Below are 15,802 nucleotides of genomic sequence, written 5' to 3'. Positions count from 1 at the left end.
ACCCACAACCTTTGGGTTATGAGTCCGACTCTCTAACCATTAGGCCACGACTTCCCCCAAAGTCGTGGCCTTGTGTAAATACTGTCATACTAACAGCTGTCAGAATAATTTTTGGTTGATTGTAATCCATTACATGCCTTTCTATCAAAGTTATCTAACATTATCAAGCTGAATTTGTTCTGACACAGTTTAACTCTGAGTTCTTGTCATATTTTATTACCATTTTCTAAACTATAGCAAATAAACTGTGATAATGTGACAAATGTTGAAGGTGTCTGAATAAATTTTGGTTTGACAATCTATTTGATAAATGAAGTTAACCAACTAACATTATACATACCCTTTTTTGTTTCTGTACCCAATATTTAAAAATTTTACAAATGCAATAAAAATACCGGTATCGGTACTCTGTATCGGCAAGTACCAAAAATAAAAGTATCGGTATCGAGCGAGTACTGGAAAAAGTGGTATCAGTGCATCCCTAATTCTTAGTGTTTTAAATCGATTATTGGCCGAAATCAATGATTCACAATTCAAAAATCCATGTTTCAAGATCGATGCACATGCATCGTCAGGGTTTATAATCGATGCATCGAGAAAACGAGTGAACCGTTACACCCCTAAAAGTAGGCGCACTTGAAATTGGTAAAAAACTAAACCGATTTCTTATATCAGCTAATATAATTTTAATTAAAATACTTTACTGTTTTATTACTGACCATTTATTAATATTTACTTTAACAGTTGTCCGCGTCGACGTGCAGCACACATGCAAACCGCTAGTCTGCAGTGTCCACGGACATGTTGCTGGTGTAACCCGCAGTACCATGGCAAAAGCCGAAGAAGAGGCTCGTCGGAGAAGCATTATAGCAGTGACGGAGGCAAATAAATATTAAATCATTAAATCATTATTTAAAACTACAAAAAGGAGACAACAACGGAACAACGGAACAGGAGATGATGGCATTCTTTCAATCTCCACAAGGACACGGCAGATCAACATTGTTTGTCACGGACAACTACTGATGTATAATGCTATGTAGTATAATAAATGATAAGACTTGTTCTTTGCTTTGTTTTATTTTATATAAGAAGGTGTAACATTAAAATATATTAAAGTGCACATAAACACACACAAAACTCAAGTACATACGAAGGGAGGGGTTCTAGCAGACCAATCACAGCACTTGCGGTCCGCGTAGAATTGATGCGCTGTTAGATTTTTGTAGAGGTGCACGTCAGGCTACGGCGTAGGGTGTGCGTCTATGCGTAGGCTACGGCGTAGGTTCAACACAGAAGTATAAATTGGGCTTTACCCAGCTAACGTACATCATGCCAACTGAGGCATGTAACAGAATCCAGGATGGCTAATATGAGCATGACACAGAGATGAAAACAAGAGCAACGTAAAAAAGCAGTCAACCTTGCGATATGGATTCCTTCCTGGAAGAACAGGTATGACACAAATTGAAATGCTTCTACAGTTATTCATTACTGCACGCATGTCATTTTTGAGTGACTATAAAAGGAGCAGGAAGTGTTTTTAAGTATGATTTCAAAATATGGTATTTTCTCACTGTTTATACGAGGCTTGTTTATTGTGTGGCACTTGGGAACAAGCTAGGCACTGCTTGAACCTCTCACAAACCGAGACAGAAACATCTCTTTATGACCAGCCTAAGCAGAGGGACAGAAAGAAACAGACAGAGGCAGATAGAAGGAGAAAAATAGAGAATATGAGAGAGGAGGGGGGAGAAAAGAGAGAGAGCACGAGAGAGACCCAGGCTCTCTGCAGTCTCCAGTGATTATCCCTCGCTCTCAACCCATCCACGGTCTTCTAATGATTCAAGCAGCAGCCATGTCAATATTCACCGTATAAGAGATACCCAGAAGCCTTCAGAGACGATCCCGAGCCTTCAGCAGCTCTCTCCACATGCCCAGCATTCCCCATTCCATTTGATTCTTCACAAAACAAAGGCTCCAAAACAGGCAGGGGGCATTTGGAATCTCTGAATCATTACTGCGATTCAAAACGAATCGATCTGCTGCTCTTCCCCCCAATAACATACGCATGCCAACATCCAACTGAGCTAACACATTAATTACTGTGACATCTCCTGTGAAAAAAAACGAAAGCAAGCTCTCGCTAGAATAAGAAATAAAAAGCACAGGCACGTTAGGATTTAACTGGCTCCCCTTGCAGCCCATTACCACTTAAACATCCTTGCATCCAAAGCGACTCCACTGGGACAAAAGCAAGATGCACATTTGAAAGGAGCCATTACCTAGATGCAGGTTACATTGCTGTGCCTGAGATTTGTGCACCTCCCCACATTCAGAATAATTATGAGCTCTTTGTCATCCCATTTTACATGTGATCACAGCTGACTCCAGACTCCTACAGATTAAACCCTCAAAGGCAGCTCTGCGCTCCAGAGCACAGGCAAAAGAGATTCAGATTACACTTTACCTCTAATAGAGCCACGCGTCACACAAATCAAAGAGAAATCACTGACCGGCTACTGAACGCCTGTCATATTATGCCTTATTGTATCATATTGTCATACTCAACATATATTAGTTGCAATTTCCCTCTCAACATACAAAGAAATCTATACTTCATGCTCACATAAAAACATCAACACAGTGTGGAGAGGTCTTGACATTCCACTTTACCATTTTATCTTGATACTAGATCTAGACAGAGTAAAATCAGCCTCAACACAACAAATTAACAAGAACTTTAGCTATGACGGCCATATTAATCCTAATAAGAGAACATTTAGACAATTAGATGTACTATTAGGATTGCACCGATACTACAATTCTGAACAACACTAATAAGCCAGTAATCATTTTCTTATACAGTTCAAAAAATTTGGGTTGACAAGATTTTTTTCCAAAGAAATTAATACTTTTATTCAGCAAGGATGCGTTAAATTGATCAAAAGTGACAGTCAAGACAAAATAATGTTATAAAAGACTTATATTTCAAATAAATGCTGTTCTTTTGATCTTTCTATTAATCACAGAATTCCGAAAATCAGTTTCTGCTAAAATGTTAAGCTGTTTTTAACATAATAAGAAATGTTTCATGAGCACTAAATGAGCATATTAAAATGATTTTTGAAGGATCACATGACACTGAAGACTGGAGTAGGCCTAATGATGCAGATAATTCAGCTTGGCCATCACAGGAATAAATTACATGTTACAATATATTAACACAGAAAACAGCTGTTTTAAATTGTAATAATTTGAAAATATTATTCTTTTTATTGTATTTTGTGATTTAAAAAAATGCAAGCTTTGGTGAGCATAAGTTACTTCTCTAAAAAATATCTTACGGACCCAAACTATTGAATGGAAAAGTAAGACTGTAAGCAAAAGATGGGTGACATTGCAATTCTATATTAGTTTGAAAAGCTCCAGGTGATTTAACAACATACAGTATAAAAATCTGAGATCTGAGTATTAATAATAATTTCCTTATGAGTATTAGTTTAACTTTTAGTCACAGCAAACATCATCTAAATGTAAAAATAGGGAAAATGAACATGTACAATTAAATACCAGATACAGGCCAATACATATTTCAGGTTAATATGCCAAAAATTGACAAAAAAACAGCCGATAACGAATAAGGCACATATATATTGTGCACTGATTCCTACTTCAGTTCAAGAGATCAAAACATAAGCACAGAGGGAAAAGAAAACAAAAAACTATTTTCATACTTATTCCTGCTGGAACAAATTCCTCTTCTAGCATTAGATTTATATTTTGACCACCGCTCTTGGTAATGCCTAGGATTTATTTCTAGACTTAACGATACACATTATAGACTGTCGCTGTGGCTTTATTACCAAACTAACTGTCAGTACATTTCCATACTGAGAAACTTCTGAACTCCCTCACTTCCTTTTTTTCTGCCGGCAAATCAAAGACATATGACTCCTGCAAAATTGACATGCATGAAACCCTAAAGCATTTACCTAAAAGGCTATTTAAAAAATAAATGTGATGTCTTTCTGTAATTCCAGCCAAATACTTCATGTAGGCCTAATGAAAAAATTATTTGAACACAGCCTCACAAATGCATTGCTCCCGCTAATTAAAAACACATCAGGTCCAGAGGCAATGGAACATACATTGAGCTGGGTGGAGAGTGGAGGGTGTTTCTGCGGTTTAACAATATCAATCTGTCATCGAGTCTTTCGTTTTGTCATGTTAAAGCTTGTTAAAAGAAGTACCCTTTAACAACATTCAAAAATTAACATGCTACGCAAAGCCTCCGCATGCTAAACATAAACTGTTGGGAGAAGATGCGAGTCAAAAGGAGGAAAGGAAGAAGATGCTGCAAAACAATCTCAAAGAGAGGCGCATTTCCTTTCAGAACACTCCTGGGGATGTTTCTCATCTTTATACCTCACCTGAACATCTAAAGCGCTGAGGTTTTGGACAGAACAGGGTTACTGCACCATCAACAGATGTCAAGGTTTGTCTCAGACAGTTGAGAGAAAACTGGGTCAACTTCTAGGGGTAGATTTCCGCAATTTTCAATCTCTTTGCGGGAGGAGTGCCAGCAGTGAACACAGTGCAGTTGAGCACATCAGAGCAGCGGAGCACAATGTATGCTTGAGCATTTTACAGAGGCTAAATCAGGCTGTGTAAATCCTCCTCCTGCTCCTTCATGCCCGCTTAGAATTCAAGCTTTAGCACCAAGAGAGGAAAAACATGTACTAATACAGAAATTCACATTAAAGGGGTCATAGGATGCTACATGCACTTTTACAAGTTGTTTGAACTGAAATGTGTGTTGGCAGTGTGTGTACACAACCACCCTATAATGATAAAAATCCACCCAGTGTTTTTTTTTAATCTGGTTAAATTTTTTTACACTACCATTGAGAAATTTTAACCAAACTATGTTACAGACTTTTCATTAAGACCCTAAAGAATCATATTAACTTGTGGAAAATCGGCATCCTATGACCCCTTTAAGAAAATGATAGTTCAGATTCTGATTGGACGACCTGCATTCAAAGTTGCTGTTAAAATGCCATTTGAAATGAATATGCATCACAGCTGTAAACGGTCAACAGACTAATTGTTTATTCCGATTTGTGATTATTGACAAACTATTGATATTCTTTTAGCCAAAGTTTTATAAAAGTAATAGGCTGTTCAAAGTAAATGCATTTACACCAGTGTTTTTGGTGGCCTCAACAAACATCTAATGGTGCTTTTCCACTGCGTGGTACGACTCGGCTCGGTACGGCACGGTTTGCGTTTCCACTGCAGTTCAGTACCGCTTTAGAGTGGGCGGGATTATTCACATGTCGTTATAGTTGCGTTATATATAGCTACTACCACAACTCCTAAAAAAACCTTTTTCATTCCGCATCACCCCATCAAGCTCTCGCTGGATCCGCTCCTCTGCTATCAACAGAGGAACGTCTGTACTTCCGCAACAGACAAAACTATTTGGTTGTTAAAAAAAGGTGCGCTCGTTCAAAATAGTTGCGTTTGATCCTTCGCTGGCTGTGCTGATTTAAATCTAGCGGTTCTTTTGTGTTTGTGTCGCAAGTTCAGTGACGCAGGTAGTGACGATTCTCTCCGGCCAATCCGTGATCAGCAGAGTTTACACGTCACGTTTTGGTAACGGCACGGTTCACTTGGAACCCCAACCGAGGTGTTACTAAAAAAAGTACCAGGTACTGTACCCAGTGGAAAGCCCCCCAAAAGTGAACCGTACCGAGCCGAAAAGTAATGTAATGTATTTTTTTAGGAAATGAGTGTGCATTTTTATAGTTATGCCAAGCTCTAAAAAATTTTTAGCAGGTAGAATTGAGAGTAAAAAAATATATTTATTTCTAATTAATTCTTAGTAAATTAACTGGGATAAAAAATAAAAAAAATAAAAAAATCACAGGACCTTTGAATATTGTTGTGAATGACGAGGGTCATTTACACACACATTAAAAGTTCACACACCTAAAAATCACACCAATCCAGTTTTTCTAAGGCATGGTTCAGCGAAAAAATGAGATTGTGTCATCATTTACTCACCATCACGTCATTCATAACCTGTGTCACTTACTTTCTTCTACAGATCACAAAAGATGATTTTGTTTAACCAAATGGTTTGGTTAACATTGGCTTACATTGTATGGACAAGAACACTGAAACATCTCAAAATATCTTCTTTTGAGTCCCACAGAAGAAAGTCATATTTGGAATGATATGAGGGTGATTAAATGATTTATAAGTAGACTATTAAATTAGATTAACAAAGACAGAAAATTTGACAGATGAGGCAACATGCATTTAACCCTTCACATATTCGATTATACACTGCGTAATGTATATGTGAGCCAAATAAAGCTTGCAGCTTCACTGCACAAAAAGCTGCTGTAGCTTGAATATAACAGTGCATGTAAAAGTAAAAAGTGACCTTACCACGGTAAAAGCGTATGAACGCCTCATACCTGGAGTGGCTTATTGCTTTGATATGTCATTGTGAAAGCACCTGTCGATATTTGCTTTTAAATCTAGGATAGAAAGCTTAGTAATCTTCAGCAGAGGCTGTTCAAAGGCCCACATGCACAGCTTTCTATTCCAGCAGGACAAGGATTAAAGCATTTAGCAGTCACATCTCTAAATCCCATTTTGCTCATATGGAGGGACTCAAGGCTCTGATGCATCAAGTGATTTGCTGTAAATTTCACAGCACGGCTTAAAAACCACGTCTCTCCAGATTAAACAATGTCGGTGCGATGCACGATTCAAACGAGGAAGACACGTGCGCTAAAAGGGCACAACAGGCCATCACAACCGGTGGCGAGGAATGCCTCGGGAATGTCGGAGCACAAAAAATTCATTACAAAGTACAATACCTGAAGCATACATTCCAATACGCTCGCTCGGCGCGCAAACCATGGGTGGTATGAGAGATAGAGATCTGAACACATTCAGATACAAACCAAATCTATACACAGCTGTGGGCTTCAAAGTGCATTAGATCAGATACGTAAAACGTCCCTGAGCGCATCCGTTCAATCTATACCACCAAACTTTTTTGGAGCGTGCGCATTCTTTCCTTCTCACAAAATATTCAATGCAGTTTATTCCTTTGTGCACATTCTAAAGAAAATCCATGTTGTGGTTCTCCTGAAGAAACCTTTATTCTACTGCAAAGCCTGCCATTCAAGAGACACCTGCATGGAGAACACAAAGAGTACCCACTTGCACCAACTCGCAGTAGGCAAAGACAACACTGCGACCCACTATCTGTCTTGCTACCTCAGTCACAGCTACTTAGAGGTTTCTGCCTATACTGCATTCCTCTCATCTCCTGTGGAAGGCTGTGCTTAACTCAGATTCCCTTTTCATCTTTTTCTTCTGCACCGCGAGGGGGGAAGGGGGATGGAAGAAGGGAGAGAAGCTTTTCAAAGCTGCAGGGATTTACCTGTACTCACGGTTGTCCTGATATCTCTTAGTGCTGGCCACCCGCTGAGGCACGGTTTCCATGAGCAGCTTCTGGGTCAGCCTGCTGCTGGGAGTGGGGTCGCTTTCGTGGTTCTGCTCCTGTTCCTGGTCGCACCGCCATTCCTCGTCTTCGTTCAGAGTTGGCAGGTAGCCCGGCAGGGCTTTGCCGTTGCCCGACACCGAGCTCTGGTCGCTGAACAGTTTGGGACTCTCTCCGCCCGTTCTGGTGTATTCCAAGTATATGTCGGACTTTAAAAACAAAGGGTAGGTGTTTTCTTCCATCATAGTCTGAATTTCGGTTTGCGCCTGGTCGAACATGGCGGGATCGATGTGAAGCTTCATCACGCAGTCCTTGATGAAGCTCTTGGTGGCCGGTTTGATCTGCCGGGACACAATTCCGTTGTTATCCAAGATGTACTTTTTGTAAATGGCTTTGGCGAGCTTCAGCATCTTCTCGTTGCCTTCGTTGGCCTCCTGCTTGCGGAAGCCGCTGCAGGCGAACCAGAAGTCCAGCAAGTCGGCGCACTCCTCCTGTTTGAGGAAAGTCCTGAACAAGTGGATGCCATCTTGGTCATCTAAAAGCGAGTGCAAGGACTCCGCCCACTTCAGGTAGGGTGGCGTCGGGGAAGCGCTACCCTCGGGCTCGTAGCCCAGGTCCAGGTCAGGTCTTCTGGGAGTAGCTATGGAGGTCTCGTTCTTGAGGCTCTCGCTCTTAGATGAGTAAAAGCTGTGGCCGTATTGCCGTCCATCGCTGGACACCAGATCGCCCTCCTCCCCAGGGACCGGGGGTCTGGGGGCATCCTCAGTGAAGCTGCCGCCCACGTCTGGAAGATAACTGGCCGTCTCGTTTACGCTCATGCTCACAGTGTCCCTGCACCCTGTCCCAGTACAGCCCACAAGGCAGAAAGTTTATATCCAGACTTCTAATAATGCCACTGCGAAAGAATTCCTCCTATAAGAGAAGAGAGAGAGAGAGGCATGGGAAAAACCATTCAAAACGCTCGAAACGATCAGCGTAAAAACAATGTGTAAAATAGTGCTGATATGTTCAAGAACCAAATAACTGATGCAAAGACTTCTACCTGAATGTGGGTGTAACATTTCATACATACATATCCATAATAAGAGAATAGCATTACAAAGAGGACAACAGAGTGTGACCAATAACTCAAATTGATTTTATATCATAGTGTTTTCTCAGTATACTGGATTTTACTATGACATACTGTAGCAGATGTATCAAGCAAAACAATCATTTTTGTATCACCATTTGTCACAAGAAGCAAAACAAGCGTATTACCAACATAAATTACGTGCACTGCATATCCACCTTTTTCTTCAACGCGGAAGTAAGCCTATGGGTGAGACTTCCGGTTCATTACCTGCTATAGTTAAATAACGAGGAGAATAAAAACGTGCAGTAAACGGTAAAACTGTTTGCACTACAAACCAGTGTGTTCATAAATAAGATAATACATTAAAATAATATAAGACACACCAATTTTCAATATCAAGCAGAAAAACGAACAGTTTTGTACAGCTAAAAATAGCTGGAGGGTGTGGATGCAGATGAGACCGGAAGCCAGACCCATAGAATTTACAAATGGCTGCGCCCATTTTTACGACAAGAAAAAAGTGGATAGCATTAAAAGATTAGACAAGTAAAGGAGGTTAGTTTATTTGGTTACACTTTATTTTAAGGTGTCCTTGTTACAGTGTAGGCTAATTATATATTTAAGTAGGGCTGAACGGTTAATTGCATTTGCGATAATATCGCGATATGAAAAAACGCAATTTTTCAATCGCAGAGGCTGCGATTACACTCGGTCACGTGACACACGAGAGTAAAGAGGTGTGTTCGACTTGAAGATCGATCGGTGCTCTCTTATAGCTCTCGCAGTACTTTGATGACACACACCCATCGGTCTAAGCTGCGCTGCTTCAAGTCGAGCGCGGGCCATCAGCAGAAAAAGAAAAGAAATAAAACAGTAAACAGCCAAAGGACGTAACTTAGAATGGGAGATGGATCGGTTTGTGAAAGGGAAGAGAAAAGCCATAGATGAAGTCGCACAAACCCAGGCAAGTGCTGGTCATTCAAAAGCTAAATGCAGAAAATATAACGAGGCATATCTTGACTCGGCATCAGTTGACGCGTCGCACCGCAACGCTTTGCTTTAGGATTAAAGGAAATGTCTGTAAACTTGTCCTGGCCTTTTTAAAATACCACTGTGCCACATAAATATTATTGATAAATGCTTAGTCGCGCTCAGTTGACACGGACGCAACAAAGTGACCATTGCAAATCATTTTAACTTTGGGGCAGATTTTTTTATAGGTTTAAAGGGGGGCGCGACCAAAAAAGTTTGAGAACCACTGCATGGTTTAAAGTTAACAGTGTTTAGTGCAGTCCACATGTTTACATATGTTTATTACAGTGACTCTGAATTACCTAAAGTAGTGTGAAGCAACAGATTTGTTGTTATATTTCTGCAATCTACTTTAGTTTGTGTGATTTGTTACTGACTTTCATATTAATGTTTACACCAGGCTTATTTGTCAGTGCTTTATGTTGTCATAATTATTACATGCTTACAAGGTTGGAAGTTCAACAAATCAGTCAATATACAACTGTGATTGTAGTTGTTAAATAAAAATGTCATTCATATCAAATCATGCATCACCTAATTTCATCGTAACATATAGGCCTGGCCTACAGAAAAGAACATTTGTTTAATCTATCTAATAGTGTGTTGGTCATACTATACAATGATTTATAGCTCGTCTTTGTTGAATAATACAGAACATAAAGAGCTTTAAAAATAATTGCATATTAAATCGCAATCGCAATATTGATAAAAAAAAAATTGCAATTAGATTTTCCAAAATCGTTCAGCCCTACATTTAAGTACTGAGTAATATTAATTAACTGCATGTACTACTTACTATATGATTAGGATTAGGGTTTGGTTTAGGGTTACTTGCATGTAATTATGCATAGTTAATTTTTATTATAATTGTAGGTACATGTAACGTGTAACAAGGACAACTTAAAACAGTGTTACTGTTTATTTTAAGGTGTTCTTGTTACAATGTAAACAGACAAATATTAATAAACAACATGTATTTACTATAGTTAGATGCTTGCAACTACGCATAATTTACGGTTAGTAAATGTAACATGTGACAAGGACACTGTAAAATAAGTGTTACCATACAAGAACTGAACATTTTCAGTTACATCGCAATAATGGCTCAGAAAACCTTTTGGGCCATTTAAAACCCGTGCAATCCAGGTTTAATTAAACACTGCAGTGCTCTTCAACCCCATCAAACTTCCAGTGGCCTCAGGCATCTATCTTAAAGCAAAGATAGCAAAAAAGGGCAGCCATCATGGCACAAACACTCTTGAACTCGCCTGTGACACGCTTTACGACACCAACCATAAATCCAACACTTTCAAGTTCCGACCTTAAAACCTGTGAGTGCCTGCCAACTAGATTTCGTCTGATGTTCTTGATAAGCGAGCTAAGGAGGAAAGAAACCTTGAGCTTTCCCAGTCAATAACTTGAACAGCGCGAACTTCAATGGCGATGAGCTAGCAGGCTAATCCAGCACAAGACGCGAATTTATAAACATTTTACGCGCACTAACTCTGTTATTTAAAAACAAAACACCACAGAGGTTAACCCGAGGAAGCTACAAACTAGCTACAAAGCAAAACAAGCCGCGATAAGTTAGAAACATAAATAGAGCGAACATCAACCGCATCAAAGAACGCAACGCGCGAGGAGAGGAAGTACGTGCGGCGCGAGACCTTCCCAAACAAGTGAGCATAGACGGTCAAAAACACTTTCACCATCTTTGAGTGCCCTAGCCAACGTTTGTACCGAGCTTGTTCTGCTGATCCGACTCAACTAGTGTGAGAACACGTTGTCACAGCCATCTTTAACCACTACAAACGCCAATATATCCGATCATCCCACTTACGCACGGGAAAAAAGCGGCCATCTAAAAACGGCTCGCGCTCGCTGCGTTTTTCCTTCGCTGACGACATTACAACACCCCTTTCGCTGCCCTCGCGATTTCTGTTTTGAAGTGAGCCTCACATTCATCGCATTCATGTCTCGGCCTCAGCAGCAGCAGGAGCGGATGGGGGAGGGGAAAGTAAGAAACAAACTCCATACACACACACACACAGCCAGGCCCTTCCGCAGCCCAGGGACTAGTGTGCAACTTTGTAACACACTGATTTTCGCACTCCAACACGCCGATAATACGCTTTACAAACGCGCACTCGACCTCGCAGAGGATTGGGACGCGAGCGGCGAAAAAGCGATGATGCATTTCATCTCTCCGCTACCGCAAACCCCCATTACACCCAAAGCCAGGAGGAGGGGGAAAAAAGTGTGCCGTACTGTACCTGTGAGAACCTACTTTCCGTTTCCGAGCGCATCGGGAATAGCGTTGTATGCAGCGGGATGCGAATCGTGTCATCGATGCGGATCTCGGAGTTTAAAAATAACAAAGAAAACAGTCGCTTCTCCACCTCTCCATGGCTGTCTCTCACACTCCTGTGCCCGTGTGCGAGTGAGAGAGAGAGAGAGAGAGAGAGAGTGTGTGTGTGTGTGTGTGTGTGTGAGAGAGAGAGAGAGATGTGCAGCGCCGCGCATGGACAGAAATCACACTGCCGCCTGGAGAAGAAGAAAAAAAGATGAAGGCGAGGAAACCCTGGAGTGTGAAGAGCGCCTTCGCGAATTCACTTGCACTCACTGCGCCGTAAAGGTGCGCTCAGAAACACGTTTAGACAATTTAGAGGTGAACAGCGCATCGAGGAGAATAATTAAAATGATATATGCATGAGGAGATAAGCTAGAAGTCTTCTGGAAAAAATGATGTTTTATTTTACATTGAGCAGGTCGCCCCCTCACGGACGTCGCCATGTTGACATCACATGACCTGGCGTGTCATACAGTTCACCAGTTGCTACTAGTTCTGCTTATAATATTGTTTACTTTTCACTTTATGCTCTAAACCAAACAAGCATACCCAATAATATAAAAACAAACATAATCTACACTGGAAGAAAACAAACAAACTGTTGGAAGATGCACTGGTAATGCTCTGCCAGGGGTGTTTCTAGCCTTTCCTCAGTGAAAAAAAAGTGTGCCCATATTTTGATGCTCTTTTTTTTTAATAGTGTTTTGGGTAGAATCATTTTTTTCCCTGCTGTTCAAAAGCTGTCGATGCAAAAAAAAGAGCTGCTTCGTTGTTGACAAATGTTAGAAGACGTTTTCAAGTTTTGTCTAGTGCTCTTTTTGTTTAGTTTTTTCTCGTATAAAATATCCCATTACTTTTGCGATGTTAGAAATCGCTGCAAGCGATTCAGTGCATGAGTAAACTGTCCTAATTAATCAAACTGAATCGCAAACAATTTGTAGAACCTGTTTGACCCATTAGATCAAAACAGTGATTCATTCACAAATCTTGCATCACTTGTTCTAACTCTAAACAGCTCGGAGAAAACACTGACTGCTGAAATATTATCAGAAAAAAAATGAATCACATGCACGTCGGTGTATGGTAATTTTTATATAAGCATTTATCAATAATATTTTTTGGGGCACAGTGGTATTTTAAAAAGGCCAGGACAAGTTTACAGACATTTCCTTTAATCCTAAAGCAAAACACATAATGCGTAATTTGAAATACGAAATACGGGTAAAACTCCTGCGAAAAATCAATATGGAAAATTACCTTCATATTGACACAGCAAATAGACCTTTAAGAATAAAATGTTTGATAGGCATGAAAATGAGGCTGCGAGGCATAGAAGTACATTGAATTGGACTGTTATTTAACAACATACAAATCGTTTAACTGATGAAACATCTTTACAAAAGACGTTAAGTGGACAAAAATGTTTTTTTTTAAACGTGCGAGTTTAAAAAAATGACGTGATCTAGGACCTTTATACAGGGCATGGCACTGTGAAGACTGCGAGTCTTACAATGCAAGTATACAATGCACCCCCTTTTTCATCCACATAAAATTCAATATGGCATCTATAAGTTTATTGGGCCCTATTTTTACAGATTTTTCTTAAAATCTATGTACTGCAGACACAATATTACAACGAAGCCTGAGTCAACATCGTAGTCTTGAGTGATCAGCATGTGTGAGATCCACTAATTATAAAAAATATCCAAACAAGCAATCATTCCCTGCTATAGTGATGAAATATAAGCAATGACCTCCGACTTCCATATATACAGTACAGACCAAGGATAAACAGCAGGACATCAAGCACCGAGTGCAAATTCACAACAGTCACAGCTGCCACACTGCAAAACGCCTCCAGAACCACCAGCAACATGCAAACAATTCTTAAGAGTGAATGCAAGAATATGTGCATAGTAGAAGGCAAAAACAGATGAAAAAGAACAAAACAAAAAATAATTAAACAGCAATGTGATGGGGCAGCTGTTAGTAAACAAACTTCATCTAAACTGATAGGTCACACACTAAATGCAAACAAAACATACTGAGTGCACCTCTATTCATTTTGTAAGCATTCTGCAGATGTGTCAGTCTGCTTGATTTAGACTCAGTGTGCAGTAGTGTGTATGTTGGTCAGTACAGTCACTGTGGACTATAACCTTGAGGAAATTATCTCAGTTTTCCATCCGCAGTGTCACTGACACACATTTCATGGCTCTGCCGTGACAGCTTGGACATGCTATCTGTTTTTAATTCCTTCCAGCTATCAAGGTGCTGTAATCTAACCAAGTTTTTGAGAAGTTTGCCAGCTGTAAATTAATCCCTTCCTTGTATGGCAAGTTCCTTTTGTGTGCAATGCGCATAAAGTTCTTGTTTAAATTTCAGTTACACATACCGAAAAATAACTTAAATAAAACAAAATCCTCAGCCCGAACTTAGCACAGTAAAACATGAGAAACCTGAGTCTGAAAAAGCCTCCACATCTCTCTCAGTGAGAGAAGAGATTAGAATCAAGGTACATTTCGGATTGTATCTCTCCATCTGACAAAAGATGAAAGCAACGTGGTAAAAGAAAGAATGCAGGAGATTTAAACACTGTTCTTTTCTTTCAGTCATTAAAAAGCATGCAGCAGGAAGTACGTCTCTTTATAATCCTGCTCAAGAATGGTTTTAAAGTCTTATAAACCGTACAGATATTACTGGAAATACAAATAACCTCCGTCCCATTTTTAGCCTATTGAAGGCTAAGAGCAAGAAATGTGTCATCAGAGTGGACACAGACCGATGAACATTGCACGTGAGAGAGTCACAACCTCTGCAAATTATATGCAGAAGATAATTCTGGATTTATGAGTTAGTTCAGTGAAGGAATTCATGTCTTATGACTTAATACAGGCCGTATAGTGTTAAAGGACCTGCCTTTGAAAAAAATTAGCAGGCCTTAAAGATGAATATTACTTTGTATGCGCTGAACCTCTGAAGTTATGACTCAACACCTGGATATAATCTGGCATGTAATCTCATGGATTCATTGCAAAAAGATCAAAGGCCTTTGGAAAGTGAAGTCCTGTTCCTCCTTTTTATGACTTTATTTGATTAGCTCATCTGAAAATGAAAGACTGGTTTGTGTGGAACCATGACTTTAATCACATATTACAAATTGCTCATGGGAAATCAAGACTGGGTGTAGTTAGGGATTCATCTCGGAATTTGACACACCTTAACGTTCACAAAAGAACATTAAAGGAACATTTGTCATGGTTTGCCAAGCCAAGGTCACCAAAAATTTGCTAAGAAATTTTGATGACCATGCCAAATTAACCCTTAATTTGCTTTTTGGGTTGTGTACAATATTCAATATCGTTTGAATTTGGTAGGATTTTGAAATGATTTTTTTATGCTCACTAAGTCTGCATTTACAATTAAAACAGTAATATTGAAAAATATTATAACAATTTAAAATAACCGTTTTTTTTATTTTTTATTTTAATATATTTTAAAATGTAATTTATTCTTGATGTCATGCGATTCTTCAGAAATCATTCTAATATGCTGATTTGCTGGTCAACAAACATTTCTTATCATTAACAATGTTTAAAACAGTTGTGCTGCTAAATATTTTTGTGGAAACCGTGATACATTCTTTTCAGGATAATTTGATTTATAAAGTTTTGTAGCTTTATAAATGTCATTATTTGATTGATAAAGTTTTGTAACTTTATAAGTGTCATTACTGTCACTTTTGATAAATCTAACATGTCCTTGCTGAAAAAAACAAAAGCCTATATATGTATGTATGAATGTACAGTATGTA

The 15,802-nt window shown here is 39.4% G+C and overlaps 1 protein-coding gene across 3 annotated transcripts in view; it reads right to left on the bottom strand.

Annotated features, from left to right (window-relative positions):
* Window positions 1-12,123, bottom strand: part of LOC107703383 (axin-1-like) — a 56,357-nt gene extending 44,234 nt beyond the window's left edge. For 2 of the 3 annotated variants that reach the window (XM_016505989.1, XM_016505991.1), the window contains exons 1-2: window positions 11,912-12,123; window positions 7,472-8,443 (exon numbers count right to left, since the gene is read on the bottom strand). In XM_016505989.1, the coding sequence (XP_016361475.1) occupies window positions 7,472-8,349 (878 nt within the window). In that variant the 5' untranslated portion in view covers window positions 8,350-8,443; window positions 11,912-12,123. Of the gene's footprint in view, window positions 1-7,471; window positions 8,444-11,478; window positions 11,539-11,911 lie in introns of those variants that run through there. The other variant, XM_016505990.1, reaches the window with a different exon arrangement.
* Between the last annotated feature and the right edge of the window lie 3,679 nt (window positions 12,124-15,802).

This window comes from Sinocyclocheilus anshuiensis, unplaced genomic scaffold, assembly GCF_001515605.1.
Source record: "Sinocyclocheilus anshuiensis isolate Anshui unplaced genomic scaffold, SAMN03320099.WGS_v1.1 scaffold58, whole genome shotgun sequence".
NCBI classification, from domain to species: Eukaryota; Metazoa; Chordata; class Actinopteri; order Cypriniformes; family Cyprinidae; genus Sinocyclocheilus; species Sinocyclocheilus anshuiensis.
The sequence above is the reverse complement of the archived record's forward strand: the minus strand, read 5'-3'. Positions and strand labels throughout refer to the sequence as shown.